Here is an 18,435-nt window from a genome sequence, read left to right as displayed (position 1 = left end):
TTTATTGAAATTAATACCGAGTACTCTGAATTTTTTTTTATATATCAAATTATTTTTAAATTTGAGTACGATGATAAAAACATTATCATCGATTAGAATAAATTTGGAACGTAGTGAAATGTTAATGATGAGTTAATGAAAAAATGAATTGTAATTAGAATTGTTAACGCTTTCCTCCAGCAATTTAGAATTGTAGACGAGACTCAACATTTTGACAACAGAAGATGCAAATATGTTCTAAGTATCGGACATTTTTTAAATATTATGATTGACATTTGATCTAGTGGGCATGGTAAAGCATTTTGATTTAATTTTACGAATAATTGATGATTTTTTTTCGTATGATGGCGGATTCGTGTTGGCAGAGGTTGAATCCAATCGGGGTTAGTAAAATTTTTTCTATCATCCGCTTTAATTACATTTTAAAAGCGGTTGCTACCCCTTTCAATATCAAACAACGGAGGTAGTAATGTAGCTGGCGAAAAAATTTTCCGGCATGTTTGCCAGAAGTTGTTTGACAATTGAGTAGACACCTCTGATCGACCACTCGATTTTGTCAATTGCAGTATTGATCTGATTAATTTACTCAGAGCACTTATTTCGTTAAAATATTATTGTTGATGTGTTGGTAATGATTTCGTTATATTCTGTTGTTTTGTCAATGTCAAGATAAATAATTTCGACAAGTTTGAATGCAAGTTGTTTTTTGTTAAAAAAACATTTTGATAATGATAATTTTAGCATATTGTACTAAGTAATTAATGTAAGTAATTTTCTTGATTGTTTTTATAACTCCCATCTCTTGTGCACAGTAAAATAACATGATTATGTAGTAGTTATACCAAATACAAATTTGGTAGATTGCATTTATTAAAAAATCATTTAATTCATATATCAATGCAGAGTTGTTTCGAATAATGCAGTTGTTTTTCAAATAAGCTCAATGTTTTTAAATTATTCACGTTGATTCAATGTTTAATTTTTTTTGTGAAAATTATATGTATTACAATTTTTTCACAAAATTGGTAAACTTGATACATTTGTTCCAAAATGTAAAACTAAAATGTAAAATGTAAATCTAAAAGTAGGGTTCCGCAATATAAAAAGCCTTTATTGACGACAGCTGATTTGTTGACTGATGCAGTTACAATGACGAAGACAGACAAAGGTGATTAACATATGAGCGAAGACAAATGAGTTTGTAAAGATATGGTGGTTGAGATGTGTTGATTGTTTTATATGTGATGACAAAAATTTTATATTTGATTCGCGTTGATGAATCGGCAGCCAGTTCAGGATTGCGGGAGATGATGAACTAGAAAACAAACAAGGACGAGGTAATTCTTAAACAAGTGTGGCTAGTTTCTTTTGAATGAGCTAAATAAAAAAAATTAGGTACGCAGAGAGTTGCTGTAGTCGAGGCGAGATGATGCAATGTAGCGTTCTAACGTGGAGGCCATTTCAAACGTGAGAAAAGGTCTAACGTGGTAAATTGACCAAATTATGTAGTTGAATATTTTGATGAGAGCAGCAGTGTGATTGTGAACTTTGAAATCAAGAATAACATTCAGCAGTTTAAGATTGGTTAATGTAGACAGATATGATCCATCAAATGACACGTTAGAAAGTAGAGAACATTTTGTAAGTTGCTGTGGTGTGCCGAAAAACATTATTTAAGATTTTTGAGCATTTATTTGAAGAAAATGAGACAAAAAAGTCTGTCAAATTTAGAAGCGATGTTTTGTTGAGAGATTTCAGATACTATACTGTAATATAATATTTTAACAACAATACTGCTTCGATGAGCCAAATAAAACGTAACAAACCTGATGTTATTAAAATACCAAGTGGCTGATGGTTCAGGATAACCCCGCACCTTGAAAGTGATGTTTGATGGACGACCTATTGAAATATTAGAAATTAATTAATTATCTCTTCATTAGTCTCCCTATATATCACAAACTAATTAATTATTAAATTAATTAATTTACCAAAATTATATTTAATATAAATATTTAATTTACATAGAATAACGACTAATGATTAGCTTCAGTTAATAGATATAACTTAAAAAATAATAATAACCTTCAACGCCATACTGAACCTCATCTGTTACACCAATAATTTCGGGAATTACTCCTGAGCAAAACAATCAAAAGCAAATGTTAATTTTTATATATTTTTATCTGACACAAAATAATGTTCAAAGCATTACTGGTCATTATTGAAATATTGGGAAACCAAAATAACATTAATAAAATTTTGCAATCACGTCATTTTTATTCTTAGATTTTATTTAGGTTATAGAATTAAAACATAATTATTTTAAAACTACTATTTTGTTAAATATACATTAAAGATTTTAGAAAAAAGTTAATGAAATTTATCAAACTTTCCTGCAAAGGCCATTTTATCAATTTTTTTCTTCAATTTAAAACTTTTTTTGATTGTACTTCTTTACAACATGGGTACATTGAAACAAAACCATGAAAAAAAACATTGAAATGCGAAACAACATACAAACAACATTAAAAAATTACTAAGATGTTCCGGAATATTTTTTGCCGAAACGTCTTCATTTTTAAGGAACTTTTCATTTTTCACCCATTTTGAATCAGTGACAGTTTCCGAAAAATCTTGAAATAATTTATCCTTATTAATTATTTAAAATTATTTAATTGTTATTAAAATTATTTATTTAATTATTTTGATTAATTTATCATAAAAATTTTCTAAACGAACTATCACCTCTGATAATATATAAACTAATATTAACACAACAAACTTTCATTCTTTTTGTACATAACAGGCATTGATGGTTCGGCCATTCCGAATTCATTAACTGCTCTTACACGAAAGTAGTAATCTTTTAGTGGACTAAACTTAGTCACTTTGAAATGTGTATCTTTCAGGTCGGAAGCTATCTGTAAAAAACAACTTTATTATAAAACAACTTTACTTTTTAACTGTTCTACAATAAAATATTTTCATTTGTCATATTGAAATTTTTTTATAAACAATTTTTTTGTATCATGAATCAAAATGCATTTTAATCATAAAAAAGAAGAAAAAGAAAAAATTGTTTATAAAAAATTTCACCGTGGTCCAATCAGCAGTCGGAAGACATCTTTGTTCGACGACATACCATATGTCAGTTTGAACGGCATACTGAGGAACACTACTGGCTTTCCATTTTAGAACAAATGAATCAGGTTTAACAGCTTCAATATCAGGTCTATCCCAAATTGTGCGAGGCTTTACTTTTGATTTGAACTCATTGAAATCGTGGCTTGTTGATGAAGACTTTTTTAAACTTGATAAATCTGAGTTTAATTTTTACATAAGAAACAAATATCAATAATTTAATTTTGATTATCCAACTAAATTTTAAATTTATTATCAAAGTGCAAAATCTACCAAGCTTAGCAAAAACTGAAGCAGCCAATGTGGGATCACTGACGCCAAACTCATTTCCAGCTCGAATTCGAAACATGTAATCTTTTTCTGATCTATATTCATTCATAATATACTTTGTGTCTTTGATATCATTTGCTATTTCAATCCAATTTCTACTTGGTGGACACCTCCTTTCAACAACATAATAAACATCCGTCGATATAGCATTTTCTGAAAATTCTGATGCATGCCATGATATTCTAAAAATCAAAAATATTAACTAGCATGTTTTTCTTTGGATAATTAAATTTGAAACAATCAGAAAAATTGATAAAAAAACTCACTCAAGTTTATTTTCAAAATCTTTTATCATTGGTTTATCACGCGGGGTTTTTGGCGGAAGTTTGTCGTTTCTTGGATCCAACTTTTTTTGAAAAATTTGGTCATTCTGACTACCTGAATTTACACACATGTATTATTATTTATTGATTAATTAGTTGGATCTTAATTTTAACGCATATATAAGACCGTAAAAAATTTAGAAAAAAATCGTGCAATGAAACAACAAAATTTAAAGACGCATTCATACTTGGCTCTCCATAAAATGTAACACACATTGATGGATCGGAAATTCCAAAATTATTTTCAGCTTTTATCCTGTATAAACTATCTTTTTCACGGTCAAATTCCTTTATTACAAAACTTGTTCCGGAAATATTTTTATGAATTTGAATCCAGTCACTGAACGAACCCATTCTGTCAAGATCTTTTCTTTCTATTATAAATCTATTAAACGACAAATTTATAGAATTATAATCATTTTCGTTTGTGAGACCTCCGAATCATATTAAAGTAAAAATATATTTAAAACAACAAGTAATAATTTAATGCAGCGCACCATGCATAGTCGTATATATTATACTTTTGAAACACAACATGCACGAAGTAAAATGAAATGATGAAACTGATTTATATTAGTTACTTTATATCAGGAAATTTTCCTTTTGTACATAAAAACGGTTCCCATGCTAACAAGATTTGTTTGTCATCAGTCAGATTAAGCGTTAGTCTTGTGTTTGCTAATGAAGGTACCGATGCGATTTCTTCCGCTTCCATTAATCTTTCATTAACATCTGACGATAGATCTTCGTTCATAAGTTTCACTGAAATGTATAAAAAATTAAATATATAAAAATGCAAATATATATATATATATATATATATATATATATATATATACATTAACTATATACAGAAACGCACCCATGTTTTCGACATGGCGTCCGTTTTATCTCAGAACAAAATTTTTTGATTGGTTTTTATTAGTTTTAACAGTTTTTAATTAGTTTTAATATTTTTATCTAATAATTCTAATAATTTTATAACTTAAGTAATTTCAACGTAGCTTTTAAGCAATTTATCCACATTTTTAATCACTTTCTTTGTGACGAGTAAATAATTTTTAATGAACATCAAATAATTTTTAATTTCTGTTTTTACGTGCTGCAAATGTTTCGTCCTCAGATGCGTCGGCAAATCTCTTCAGGTTGAAAATTTGGCGACTTAAAATCTGAACGTAATTCATAAATATTAATAGAATCATCCATCAAGAGTCTATAACACATAAGCTTTAATTTATTAATTACTCGTTCAGCAGCTCCCAAAGCGGCTCTAATTCCCAATTCCTAATTTCCTAATAATAATAATAACTCATGGATAACTAATAACTCATGGATTACATCTGAATATCTTGACGTTATCAAACAAGACATTGCTTTGCTTGGGTTCTCAGTTACCCATCAGCACGGAGGCACATGTAATGATAAAAAAGGTGGTGGCAGTGCAGTCATCCATCGTGACAACATTGAGTGCATCAAAATTATTAAAAACTCAATAACTAGTTTCGATTTACGAGCTACTTGTTGTCAAACTTCATTTAACTCAACATCCGGTTCATTTTTGTCGTCTACGGGCCGCTTGGTCCGATAACATCCAAGTTTCTTCATAAATTTTGTAATTTAACAGAAAAAATTATCACAACAAATAATAATAGATTCACTTGTGCGGTGATTTTAACGCTTCTTCTCCTTAAGTATCTTTCAATGTTGATTTACAGTAGATCATCGATGAGTTTTAACACGTTTGTTCATCCCACTCATGACAAGGAGAACATCCTCGAAATTCTAATCACATCGAAACAACAATCAATCATCATACCATCCTAGCATTTCTGCAAACAACGTTTATTTTACTTCATATTTTGACAACAGCCTCATTACTACATCTACCGATGCTTTTCAACCCAATATAACCTCTAATAAAGTTACATATAAAAATATTAAAAATTTTAACTGGTCCAATTTCAATGACAACTTACTCTTCTACTCAATCTTTGAATATGATAAACTTTACAGTTGATCAGTTTGGCTTACAATTCAACTCTATAGTCATACAATCCTTAAATAAACATGTCCGTTGGAAATAAAAGTCTTTCAAAAAAATTAAACTTAATTATGACAATTTTGCAAGCAGTGCAGATCTAAACCAAAATACTATCACAGTCTGCAATTAACTTAAACTTGGGTTTTATGATGCTGAAACACTTGATAAAATCAAAAGCATCATTAAATCGTCATATAATAAAACATCACTATTAGACACATTTCTGCATCAAATGCTAATAAGTTGTATTGATACCTTATCAAATGCCATCTCCATCCTTACAAATCTTTTGTCATGTAATTAGTTCCCTGACAGCTTTAAGACTGCGCAGGTCTTTAGGTTTATAAAAAAAAACAGAACCTTGCTAGGCCCGATGTATCCAACTACAGACTGATATTCAAATTTATCAACCATCTCAAAAAGCATCGTGCGGGTGGCTCTAAAAGGATAGCAGCCGCAAATTTCTTTGCATTCTATTTAGACGCCTCTTAAATCAGCCTATCGTACATGTCACTTCACGGAAACAGCTTTATTGCACATACTTGATCAGGTTACCAACTACTGCAACAATGAACAAGTAACAAATATTGTTGGGCTTGACATGTCAGCAGCTTTCAACACAATCATCCATGACATTCTGTTAAAACGTCCAAATGTTGACTTTGGTGTTAAAGGATCTGCCCTCTACTGGCTTTCATCCCACCTGACTAGTAGCATTTAATTCGTCAAAATATCTGAGTACGCACGCCAGCAATTCAGCTACATCACGGAGTTACGCAACGCTCAGTTATTGGTCCTCTACTTTTTACAGTATACATCTTACCAATTCATAAGATTATTGGCAATTATAACGTATGTTACCATCAGTATGCGGATGATACACAACTCTTTATTTCACTGGATACGTGAACGTGCACGCCATCACTACGTGGATTGCTGCCATGGAAAAATGGTTTCTGCAATTAAACAAGCAAAACTGAGGTAATCACACATGGTTCGTTCTATTCAATTAATAAGTTGCAAGGTCTAACATCAATAACACTTGTTAATACTGACATACACTCAGAGTTGTCCCCAATAATAAATTTAACTTAACTTCTCTAATCATATTACTTCTATTGCAAAGCCTGTAATCATCATATTAGAAAAATATGTTACATCAGACAGTTTTGATCAACAGAACTGGCCAAATATTTGGCACGCTGTGTTATATTATTTATGCCCATATATTGTTTTTATTACTATTGTTCCGAGGGTGCCTCAGTCGCTTGCATTAACGCTTTATAAATGGCATCATTATTATTATTATATATCATCATTCACCGGGCTTGTTCAGTGCAAAAATATAATTGTTCCAACCAAGTTATTATTAAATAGCTAAGTTATTATTTTAGAATCCAACATGACTTTTTTGTTTAAAGTTAAAATCTTTGAAATTTGGTATAGGTAAGAATAACGCGGTCTGCCTATACGGTTTGGTGTTTTGATTTCAAATTTGTAGAGCGCATATATGTTCGCGGCCTCATTTTTCGGCATTCGGAGGATGCGACCGATGAATTTGGGTTGTCGATCACTTATCATCTTTCATTTTTTTGCTGCTCTTCCAACGCATAGGAATCTTTGTTCGTCATGTGTACTTTGAATTGCTGAATACCGAACATAATTTCATAGATTTTTTGAACGAAAAGGTGCATTTTAGTCTTTAGTTTTCATCAAGTGTCTACGATGCACAGCCGTATAGAAGAATTGAAATGCGCGCTGCGTTGAAAAGGCGTAGTCTGAACTCTTTGTCAAGTTTTAGTGGTTTCAAGATAGGTTTTATTTTGTCAAAGGCTACCCATGTTGTGCAATTTTTGCATCTAGATCCTTTTCTGTTCTTCTTACATAAGAACCCAATTATTTGAAATCCTCTACTTTTTCGATGTTTTTACCATTATGTTTGAGGGAAGTCTTATTATCAAAATCTTTTGGAGGGTTGAAAATTATCTGGACGGTCTTTTGGACATTTATTTAGAAGCCGACATTTGCAGCACTGGAGCTGAATAAAATGAGTTGTTGTTGAGGGTTCACCGACAAAAGAAAGCCAGACAAAATAGCACCCAACAAAATGACGCCGACAAAACCGTGCCGACAAAATAGCGTAAAAACAAAAAGCCGACAAAATAGCGCAACAAAGTATTGTTGATAAAATTTTGAAAAAATAAGGGAATGAAAATTTTTTTTTAATAAATAAGTTTTCCAAACGCTAATATCAATAAATTCATTAGATTTAGTTAGTTTTTCAGATTAAAATTTTAAAAATACAAGATTAAAACATATTTTAACCAAACGATAAACGTTATTACTTTATTAAACAAATTTGTAAGTGGTTTTAAAAATGTAAAGTTCAAAGTCAAATTATATGCAAAGTGACGTAAAACTTTTATTTGTGCTAAATATTAGTTGGTAATATTTTTGTTAGACGTTTGTTCAATTCGAGATATTTGGATTGTCTGGCAGCTTTCTTTTGTTCCCCTGCATTGTATTGAACAATTTTATTTTCGGTAAATTCTTGTTCTTTCAGGAAATGATCAATAAGCTTTTAAACATTGGATGGTGACAATCAACAGAATGCTGAAATGCACGTAATGTAACCATCCCTCAACTGAGTTATTTGGTCGTGGCAGGGTTACTTACAACCGATCCCAAACATTCCAAAATGTCACTGAAAGTGTTATTCGGCAATTTTGTTTTTTGTGACCTATATAATTATCATCCCAATATTTGTAAACTTTTTCAGCAACATCGGGCAAGCTTCACTTAGATCTTCAAATTCAGTGATGACATCCGCAGGTGGAACAAGTAAAAAAGCTCGCAGCTTTTTTATAAATAATTGTATTTTTTATTATTTCTATATGCAGTAGTGAGATTTTTTATTTGCACTTTATGCCATTATCCAATGTGGAATAAACAACCGACTAGTTTGCATGTTGGAAATACGGTGCTTATTGCATTCTGACTAGCTTTTTCAAAAGCCATCATAACACTTTGTGGAGCAAGAGTTGGTTTTAGCTCAAAAAGTTTTCTGAAAACTGTAATCTACTTTTTTTGTTTTGACGGAAGGAGAACATAAATAAACACTGTGATCAGTATTGCATGCACTGTAAACACTTGCAAAAATAGCTGAGATGCAACTTTGAATGTTCCATCAACAAACCAGGGTGTATAGGTTTCAAGAAGCTGCAAATTATCAACTGTTCAGAATATAAGAATTTGACGATAGTCATCTGCTCCAGAATCTCACAGCAAAAAATTGACATTGCAATTTGTAACTGACAATGTATCTGGTTTCATAATTTTATATAGAAACTCAGAAACACTGCCTGATTTGCCCGGAGAAAACACCGCTTTTAAATTTTTCTATAATGATTTCATGTCGTTGTTGTTGGCTGCTGCCTGTAGTTCATCAGCTTTGGCCGCCTACAAAGATTTTTTCATTTTGCGAAGTCTCCTCTCTGCTTTGTTGCGTGCTTGTGCATTTTGAGCCCATTTTAAGTTACTATTCTTGTCGCTAATTCAAACAGGATAAATTTTATGCATATTATCCAACATATCTTTAGCTTCTGCATCTAGATCATAAAACAATCACTATGGGCACCACGTCGCAGATTGAACACAACTACCGCAACCTCAAAATAGCTTGGTTAGACGAGTGAGACAAGGTCACGTTGCCTTGTTAGGATGTAGTAGATAAGATACCAGTGACTTGAACGTAGATGTTTCCAGCAGATTTTCTTTTGGTTGAACTGTTTAAAAATCATGTTAGTTACCACCAGATCTTGCTCGTACAGAAATCGGTCAGCATAGTTCCGTTTGAGTTTTCCTTTCCAACTACTTTGTGATCGAGCACACTGGCTACAACATCTGGTCAGTGCTGATATTGGCATTGAAACAATCCAAAACAAACAGTTAATGTTTATATGGTGTCAGACCAACAGCTTCACTGAGCTATTCATAGAACAAATCTTTTTCTTTTTTTGTTGCCCCAAGCGTGGGTGCACAGCAGCTGATCAATTTGGCCCCTAAGCTAAGCTGCATTTTCATCAGTCGAAAAATAATACCACAATAATTTTTGCTTTCAGACTTTAGGAGGGAGTTTCGAATGGCAAAACCAACTCCATCCATTCGCATTCCTCCCGGTGATTTACCTCGGCAGAATAAAAATGAGTAAATGCAAAGAATCTTATCTCGTTAAGTGCAACAACGTCAATGTTAAAGCGAGCCAGCTTACGTGCCAAATTGGCAGTGCGATGCTCCTGTCGATTCCAATGTCCAGCAATGTACGTACATTTCAAATGGCAGGGTCTAGTCCCCCCTTCAATTTTGAGGAGTGTAGTGCGTCCTTAGATAAGGCTGCTTTGTCGTCTGGAGTAGCACCGTAGCTTTCACTAAACGAGAAATGTACATCTCACAGACCGCCTACGTGCTGATCTGTAACCAAAGACCTCAATTAACTCAGAGCTTTATCGTAGTGTAGTGTAGTGTAACCGTATCTATAGCACAACTGAGGATACTATGGTATAGAGAGTTTCAACTCCTGGATAGATTGTTTTTGAAAGTGACGATCATCCTGATCTCGGAACCGAACAGAACACTAGTTTTAGGCTCGCTCACTTCTTTTACCAAAACCTATCCCCGCCACGTGGAGGCTAGAAGTAGGTAGTAGCTTCCAATTGATAGCCGTATGGAAGCACTTTATATATCTTCCTCGTAACAATCTTTTAAATATATAATCAAACAAAGAGGTTAATCATTAATAATTTGAATTAAAACAAATAGATTTAATGTAGTTAATAGGTCCATATTAAAATAATATCAGGTTTTGATCTTGGATGAGCCTTATAAAAATAATATAAAAAATATGTATAATTTCAAAATAAAATTTATCTTTTCAAGTATATGATTTATCGCGTATTTTTTCAATGCTTCTATTTTTCTCATCCAATAACAACTTTTCTCTACTGAACAATTTTTCGCATACCTATTTAAATAATAATTTTCTTTCCAGTCGATAAGTTTAAAGGAGCCTGCTTTCAAGTGAACGTCGCTATATGTTTTACTGAACCTTTTTGAGGCAGCTCAGTTTATGAGGCGCTTGTGTCCACTTTCTTCATTCATACATACATACATACATATATTTCATAACAAACATTTACATTTGCCATCAAAATTAAACTAACCATTCACAATAAGTGCAGCAAGACTGTTTGACTGACCAAATTCGTTGCTGACAGTACACTGATAACATCCTGTGTAATAATTATTCAACATCTAAACCCATCTCATTAATAATTAATAAAAATTAAAAACAACAAAATAAATCCACAATAGTTTTTTAAACAAAATTTTGAAAATTTTCCCATGGCATTGGAAACGGTTTTATTTCAGATAAAACATTAAATACACGACGAGATCTCAGTTGTTTTGTGAGCCGTTGACTTCTGTTTTTTAGATGTCGTTCTATCATACAGTTGGTTGATTAGCCGACATTTAAAAATATTTTGGACAACGTGCTGGTCACCTCTCCATTTTTTATTAATTCAAACATCTAACATCCAAAGTTTACAACTCGTTTTGCAACATATACCTCATCGATTATTAACAAACAGTTTTTTCAACAGTTTGATAGAATTAAAACGAAATGTCAGTAACCTGCATTGTCAAGCCTACATTTAATTCTTACTTTTCTAGCAACTTTCCTCAATGTTCTATCGATAGCAAACACAATACTTTTGACCCGTATAATTTTTTGCAAGCTGCAAAACTCGATGAATAAATTAAGTATGCTCAGACAGCTGAGATGAATTATCCCTCCCATATTTACAAATCTTTGATTAGTTACTCAGAATCAAATCCTTACGAGGATTAGCCTTTATCCACTTGGCACACAAAATATGTCAATAAATATCCATGTAGTGGAACTTGATTTTTTTTCATCGTTTTTAGCATTCGAGTTGTATCCGCGTTTGCAACCGTACGCAATTCTAGGACGTCGGCTTTTTGGTATCTTTATTGGTAATTCATCAAAGATTTAGAAATTCTTTTTATTTGCTGATAACTTTACTTTATTGTTATCATATACTTATATTACTAACTTGGTCACAAGCTTCGGGTTTTTTAGTGAATAGTTGATAACATTTGTCGATTTACTAAATAAATGCTTGGTTGGATTATTGAATTTTAAACAAAATTCAAACTAACACGCAAACAATTTTTGAAATTTTTTCTAACATGAAAAATTTACTAAACTCATTCGTAAACTCAAAGTTTATTAGAAACTTTTAAAATAAATAAAATTTAAAAATGATGCAAATAGATAAAATTGAGCAGACCCGTTGTAAAATTTAAATAAATGAAAAATAAATAAAAAAAATTCAGTCTGTTTACATCTGGAATATTGAAAAAGATGTGGCAAAAATATTAAGCAAGTTGGTTGCTTGCTTGATTGATGGATCTGTTTATTTATTTATATGGTTTTTTATATTTGTGGTTGAAATTTCGTAAGCCAATAAAATTGTTTAAATAAATGCTGAAAATGCAAACCTGAATCATCTTCATTCACATTATCGATCGATAATATGAAACTTTCATCCTCGTTCTCATCAATTTGTATTCTTCCGCCAGATACAAGTGGCATTTTATCTTTGGTCCTGAAAAACGATAGTGTTATATTACTACAATAATAATATATTTTATTGTATATTATTATTCATGTTTATTTATTCAATCTATTCATCAACTCCAATCAAACAAATGTAAGAAATGAAAATGATACGGTGATCAAAAAAGAAAAAAAATGCTTATGATAGACCGTCGTTAAACAGGACAATTACATTAAAAAAAACAAATAGTCTTTAAGTCTTTAAATATAAACTGGCGCGTAGGTTACAAAAATTATTACAAATATAATGAATAGAATCAACATAAAAACATTGACACATAGTTCAAAATACCGACCAATGAAATTAGTTATTGCCAATGTATAAACAGAAAGAAATTCAATGGTATCAAGATACATAAACACATACATATACACACACATATAAACCTACATATACATATTAATTAATCTTTTATCAAAAACAAATCAATTCAAGCAAAATTAAATTGCAAGAATGAAATGAAAATGATCCGGAGATAAAACGGATTAGTAAATCCTATAAATCCTATCTGGTGGTCCAAATTTAAATTTTGAATTGCGGATTCTATTGCATTTCAGTAAAGAAACACAAATATAATTGAAATAAAATATAAACAGAATAGTCTACTATAAAATATATTATTATAGTAATATAACACTAAACAAATAAAAACATCTATGGTTGCATAAATCGACGATTATTAGACAATAAATAAGTTTTACAATGTTAAAAGCTAAAAGGTTAATTGTTACTCTTTCTTATGCGCTTGCTTCACAGGTATCAACGACAGACAACACACAGCGTGTATAAATACGAGTGAAAACCGCGCATCATACACATTGCATATGATGGGCAGGAATCTCTTTGTATTCGAACCCAGTCACTGCAGCAGCAAGACCAGGCGCCTTAAACCATTGAGCCATCACGCCGCCCGAAGAGGCGAGGTTTAAAGAGACGAGGTTTTGAGATATTTGTAACAGATAGAAGCAAAATTGTAAAGCAAATTTTGGGAGCAAGAGTAAATATGCTATCATTTAAAAATTTTAATCTTCTGAATGCTATTATATACAGAATGGAGTGACAAGTAGAGATAAAAATATATGAGGTAGCAAATTATTGACATATGTCATATTTGAACATGAAGAAGGCAACAATAAAATTATGTAATTTGTATATTGTAAGAAAACCTAAAGAAGATAAATATTCATCAACATGAAAAGTAAATTCTAAATATAATAATATTTTTATAAAAAATTTTTTGAAGCCTTATAATTTAGAAACATGAACAGCAGGGCTATAGCCCCAGATAAGATTACAATATGACAAATGTGGAAAAAATGCTTTGTACACAAAATTAAAGTAGTTTTATTAAGTTTGTATCTTATTTTGTAAAGAAGACCTAAAGTTTTGCTTATTTTAGAAAAAATAGTATCATTATGTTCAGCCCAAGAAAAATTATCTGATATAATTAAACCCAAAAGTTTAGTACTGAAAGTCCTCTCCATTAAATGGTTATGCAAATAAAGGTTTAAGGGACCATAAGTAATGGTATATTATCATCAAGTGAGACGATTACGATGGTATTTATATATCTTTAAATTAGATGGTGTGGAGTTCTTAATGCATTTTTTAAATAATTTATTTTTGATTCTAAAAGCTCTTATAATGTCCCTGGTAATCCATTCTTTGTACTTGTTGCTGTTAATTACTTTGAATAGAGCATATTTAGCGATTATAGAATTGAACTGTTTATAGAAAGACAAACAGAATACCTCAAATATCTTCGGATCCAAGTACATCATCCCAGTTGGTCATGCATAATGTTTTATTATTGTTGTCAAAAGTTTTAGCGTTGAGTGAAATGATGATTACCGAAAATACCAGGTGGCTGAAATGAATTTGTTTTATTGAAGAATGAACATATTGGATAATGATCCAAGAAATCAAATAAAAGAACACCAGCTGTATGTGGTAAAGAACTATTGCTAAAGATGTGGTCAATTAAAGTGGCTGATGTAGAGACCAGTGTAGAGAGTTCAATGGTCGAGTAAATATTATAAGTTGCTAGTAGATTATTAATTGCCATAGTTTGAGAAGTGCATTTAGATAGGTCGATATTGAAGTCACCAATAAGGTAAATATCCGTTGTAGGTTTAAGCTTATCAAGAATGCATTCCGGATGTCTTGAAAAAGCATCGAAGGAAGAACCAGGAGGTCAATTAATGGCTAAAATTGTAGCCTTAAAATTGCTACATAAAACATTGATACTTAAAATATCGGAAACATCATGATCAAATATCGATATCAAATTAGTTACATACGAAATGTCTTTTCTAATAAAAATACCTACATCTCTTCTAAAACCACCCGTTCTATTTTTGCAATCAAAATTGTAGGAGTCAATATTAACTAGCTTACATGTAGTGTCCTTTAACCAAGTTTCAGAAATAATAATAAAATGAAATATGTTATAAAATTATCATAACTGTAATATCTACAATCATTAATATTTGAATCAACCATGTTTAGAGTTTCAAATGACGCCATGGTTAAGCAACTTTGGGTTTCTCCTGAAATATCCAATCACGCACTGCAGTTTGCTACCAATGAAGCTTTGCGGTAACAACATTTTGTCATAACGAGAGACCGCAGAAAAAAAAACACAAAAATAGATATCATCAAATCACAAATCCAACAAAGAATTATTACATCTTTACCAGCTCAACGCCTTAATGCTAACTCCAATGATAATGAGGAAAAAGGAAGTGACACCAACAAAGAAGATAAAGGAAATGACACTAATTGGTTAACTATTTTTTCTTTGTCTAAAAAGCTAAATAAACCAAAACTGCACAATGATTTGTAAAAAATCGAAGTATCTAGAGGATAAATTTGGATAATAATTTTATTTTAAATAAATTGAAAAATTTTCAAAAAATTCTAGTGAAAAATTAAAAAGAAAAACATACAAAAATAAAACAATACACTATAATAAGAAAAAAAAATGTATACTACAGAAAAATTTCAAATCCTTGCGATTGAATAAAATGTATGTAGTCAGAGATCCTAAATAATTACGAGATATTTCACATTTGGTGACATATCTCAGTTTGCCAACACTTAATTCCGCTACACTTGAACGTTACATTTGTTACTAGTAAATTAGTACAGTGTTTCTTACACTTAATTCCTGTTATAATTGTTTGTATGCATCCATATCATCCATTTTAACCAAGTGACCATGATCAAATCTAGAAAAATATCAAATATTAGTACTCCCATTCAAATAGCTAAACATTGTAGTGAATCATGGCAACATATTTAAAGCGGACGTTTTGAGCCAAATTTTATCGTTCAAAAAAGTACAATAACCATTTGGAATGAGGGCGAGGACGACCAAAAGCACTGCACACAAATCTGGCCTGCGAGCCTTTTGTAGCATAAATATTTTGGAGTCTTCTTGTAAAATTAGGTGCCACATTGTCTGCTTCCAATTTCGGCCTGTGAATAACGTCATTAATTAGTATATCAATAGCTTTTTGTCACAAATCAGTCACAAATTAAAATAAACAACTTTAGAGTTCCATGAATGTTTAATTTGGCCATGCAAACAGCTTCTCCTGCCATATTTTTTAACACGCAGGCATATAAACCTGAAATAAAATAATCATTAAATAAATTAGATTCAAAATTTGTAAAATAATTAAGATTCTACAGTGAAAAGTCGCAAAAAATTTATAATAAAAACTATTAAATAAAAATGTAAAATTAGAAAAAATTCAAAAACTAAAAATTCAAATGAATAAATAATTACTAAAAGAGAAGCAAACAGATTAAAGCAATCAATGGAACATGTAAAATTCTGATCCATTGAGGAAATTAACAGTAAAATTGAATTGAGAATTGAAATTATTAAATTCAAATTGACCTGCATCATGTTTTGTGATAGATTTTATTTTAAGGCACCCGCCATTATGCGTTTCTTCAATTTTTTTTCTTTCGCAATTCTGTATTTAGCATAAAATACATTAAAATATAAAATTCATAACTCAATAACAAAAATCTGCAATGAACTGTAATAAATTTCACATAGTTTGATAAGCATAGTCCATGATAAATTGCTTGTTATAATAACACCTAAAAATTTAGTCGATTGAACCCTATTAATGCAAGTGTTATTTAATGAAAGTTGAACGTTAACAATATTAGTTCTAATTTTTGGTCCAAGTAAAATAACGTTAGACGTTACAACGCTGATTAGTATTAACTAATTTTAAGCTGTATGTAGCTTCAGTAACAAATAATTCAAACTAACCATACATTTCAACAAACAAAAAATAGGCTTGAGCATGGTGGATAGCGTTTTATTTCTTTTTGAACTAAGAAGCCAACGTCATTATTTCATGAGTTGCGGCAGATATAACTAGCCATAGTCGAGTGCGTGCATGCTTGCATGGTGCGTGCATTGAAACAAGCCACGTGACTGCTACAACTAGAATCATCATATGAAATTGCACTGTTTAAAATTTTTTGGTTGCATTATATTAAAGCATATTAAAAAACGTGTCTCAAATTAAATTTAGAACAGTGAACTCTCCCCTGTCACGAGACCGTGGATTTTGGTTAAAAACAGTGTTTTATTTTAAATATAAACGTGTAAAAGAACTAAACCAATAGACAAAATATATTGTTGTTGTTGTAATAAATATTGTAAAAACTGACCGTGATCAAACAGTTATTATAGTACCAATCTACTTTAGGACGAGGATGTCCTTCGAAAAAGCACGTTAGTTTCACGTTTTCCCCAATTGTTTTATCTTCATCAACAAATTTCCTTGTAAACAGTGGTCTTGTAGCTACAAGGATGTTGGTAGTGGCCTCAGTTCTGTTAACAAAACAATTTTATCCAATATAAAGTTAAGTTTCTTTAATTATTATTTTCAAGCATTATACAGTGTAAAAAATAAAAATATAATACAACCTTCCTAAATCGTTTTCTAGACGACATGTGTATTGTCCAGAGTGTTTGGGCAGCGAATGTAAAATATGTAAGATGGTCAAATGGCTTTGAACTTTTATCTTTATATTTTCATCTGAAATTTCGTGGCCATTGAACAACCATTTTACATTTGGCACTGGATATCCAACAATTCGAAGTGAAACGTGCAGTTCAGTCTTCGATGCAATTGTTTGATCATACAAATCAGTCAAAAATTCTGGTTTCAACTTTCGATGCTTGTCGTCTAAATCTTTTATAACGTTTTATTTTTGAATAACACATATTTGAAAAAGTTGAGTTTTATAAAATGATAAGTTTCATCGCAACAAAGCAGAGAGAAGTTTCAACATTTATCAACTAACATAACGGAACGTCATGTATCAACTCATCGTATTTTTCATTACACATCGTTGTTTAATATCATCACTCTGCAGCCTTACATTCGCAATAATACATAACATAAATGACAAGACATAAATATAACGATAAGAAAATTAAAATTGTTATAAAGAAAAACACTACAAAAGTAATAATATAAACCAAAAATTATTCAAACTACTTCAAATGCACTTTATTCTCTTTTCAACGTAAATAACATGATTCAAAATTATTATAATAAAATTATCATGATAACTTCACTTAATTCAACACTCAAACTATGCTTAATTTTTAGTTGTTTTATACCTTTCGTCAATTATAGTACCCTAACAACATCAAAACCATCTTAATGATATTTAATGATATAAACATAGATCAACATCTATATATTTTTTAAGGTCATTTTTTATAATCTGGTTGTATAATAATAATAAATAACTTCCGTACCTATTAAGTAAATTAGGTGAAATAAGTTTTCTTATCATCCAAGTGGTATTTAATAAAATCGTCAGTTTTTTTTATTATATTATAAGTACCTGT

At 30.8% G+C, this 18,435-nt stretch overlaps 2 protein-coding genes across 2 annotated transcripts; both read right to left on the bottom strand.

The window, feature by feature from the left end:
* Positions 1-1,391: 1,391 nt before the first annotated feature.
* Positions 1,392-4,151, bottom strand: HELRODRAFT_166915 (hypothetical protein; the record flags this gene model as incomplete). Its single annotated transcript, XM_009012084.1, has 8 exons — positions 1,392-1,479; positions 1,827-1,902; positions 2,086-2,139; positions 2,786-2,924; positions 3,100-3,323; positions 3,418-3,656; positions 3,741-3,852; positions 3,986-4,151. The coding sequence occupies 8 exons, from the start codon at positions 4,149-4,151 to the stop codon at positions 1,392-1,394; spliced, it is 1,098 nt and encodes a 365-aa protein (XP_009010332.1).
* Positions 4,152-8,269: 4,118 nt separating this feature from the next.
* Positions 8,270-12,514, bottom strand: HELRODRAFT_166914 (hypothetical protein; the record flags this gene model as incomplete). Its single annotated transcript, XM_009012083.1, has 4 exons — positions 8,270-8,416; positions 10,026-10,192; positions 11,058-11,126; positions 12,421-12,514. 4 exons carry the CDS (start codon positions 12,512-12,514, stop codon positions 8,270-8,272), a joined length of 477 nt encoding a protein of 158 aa, XP_009010331.1.
* Positions 12,515-18,435: the final 5,921 nt, after the last annotated feature.

The sequence above is a fragment of the Helobdella robusta genome (genome assembly GCF_000326865.2).
Source record: "Helobdella robusta unplaced genomic scaffold HELROscaffold_10, whole genome shotgun sequence".
In the NCBI taxonomy this organism is placed as follows: Eukaryota; Metazoa; Annelida; class Clitellata; order Rhynchobdellida; family Glossiphoniidae; genus Helobdella; species Helobdella robusta.
Note: the sequence above shows the minus strand (reverse complement) of the source record. Positions and strands in the feature narration are given on the sequence as shown.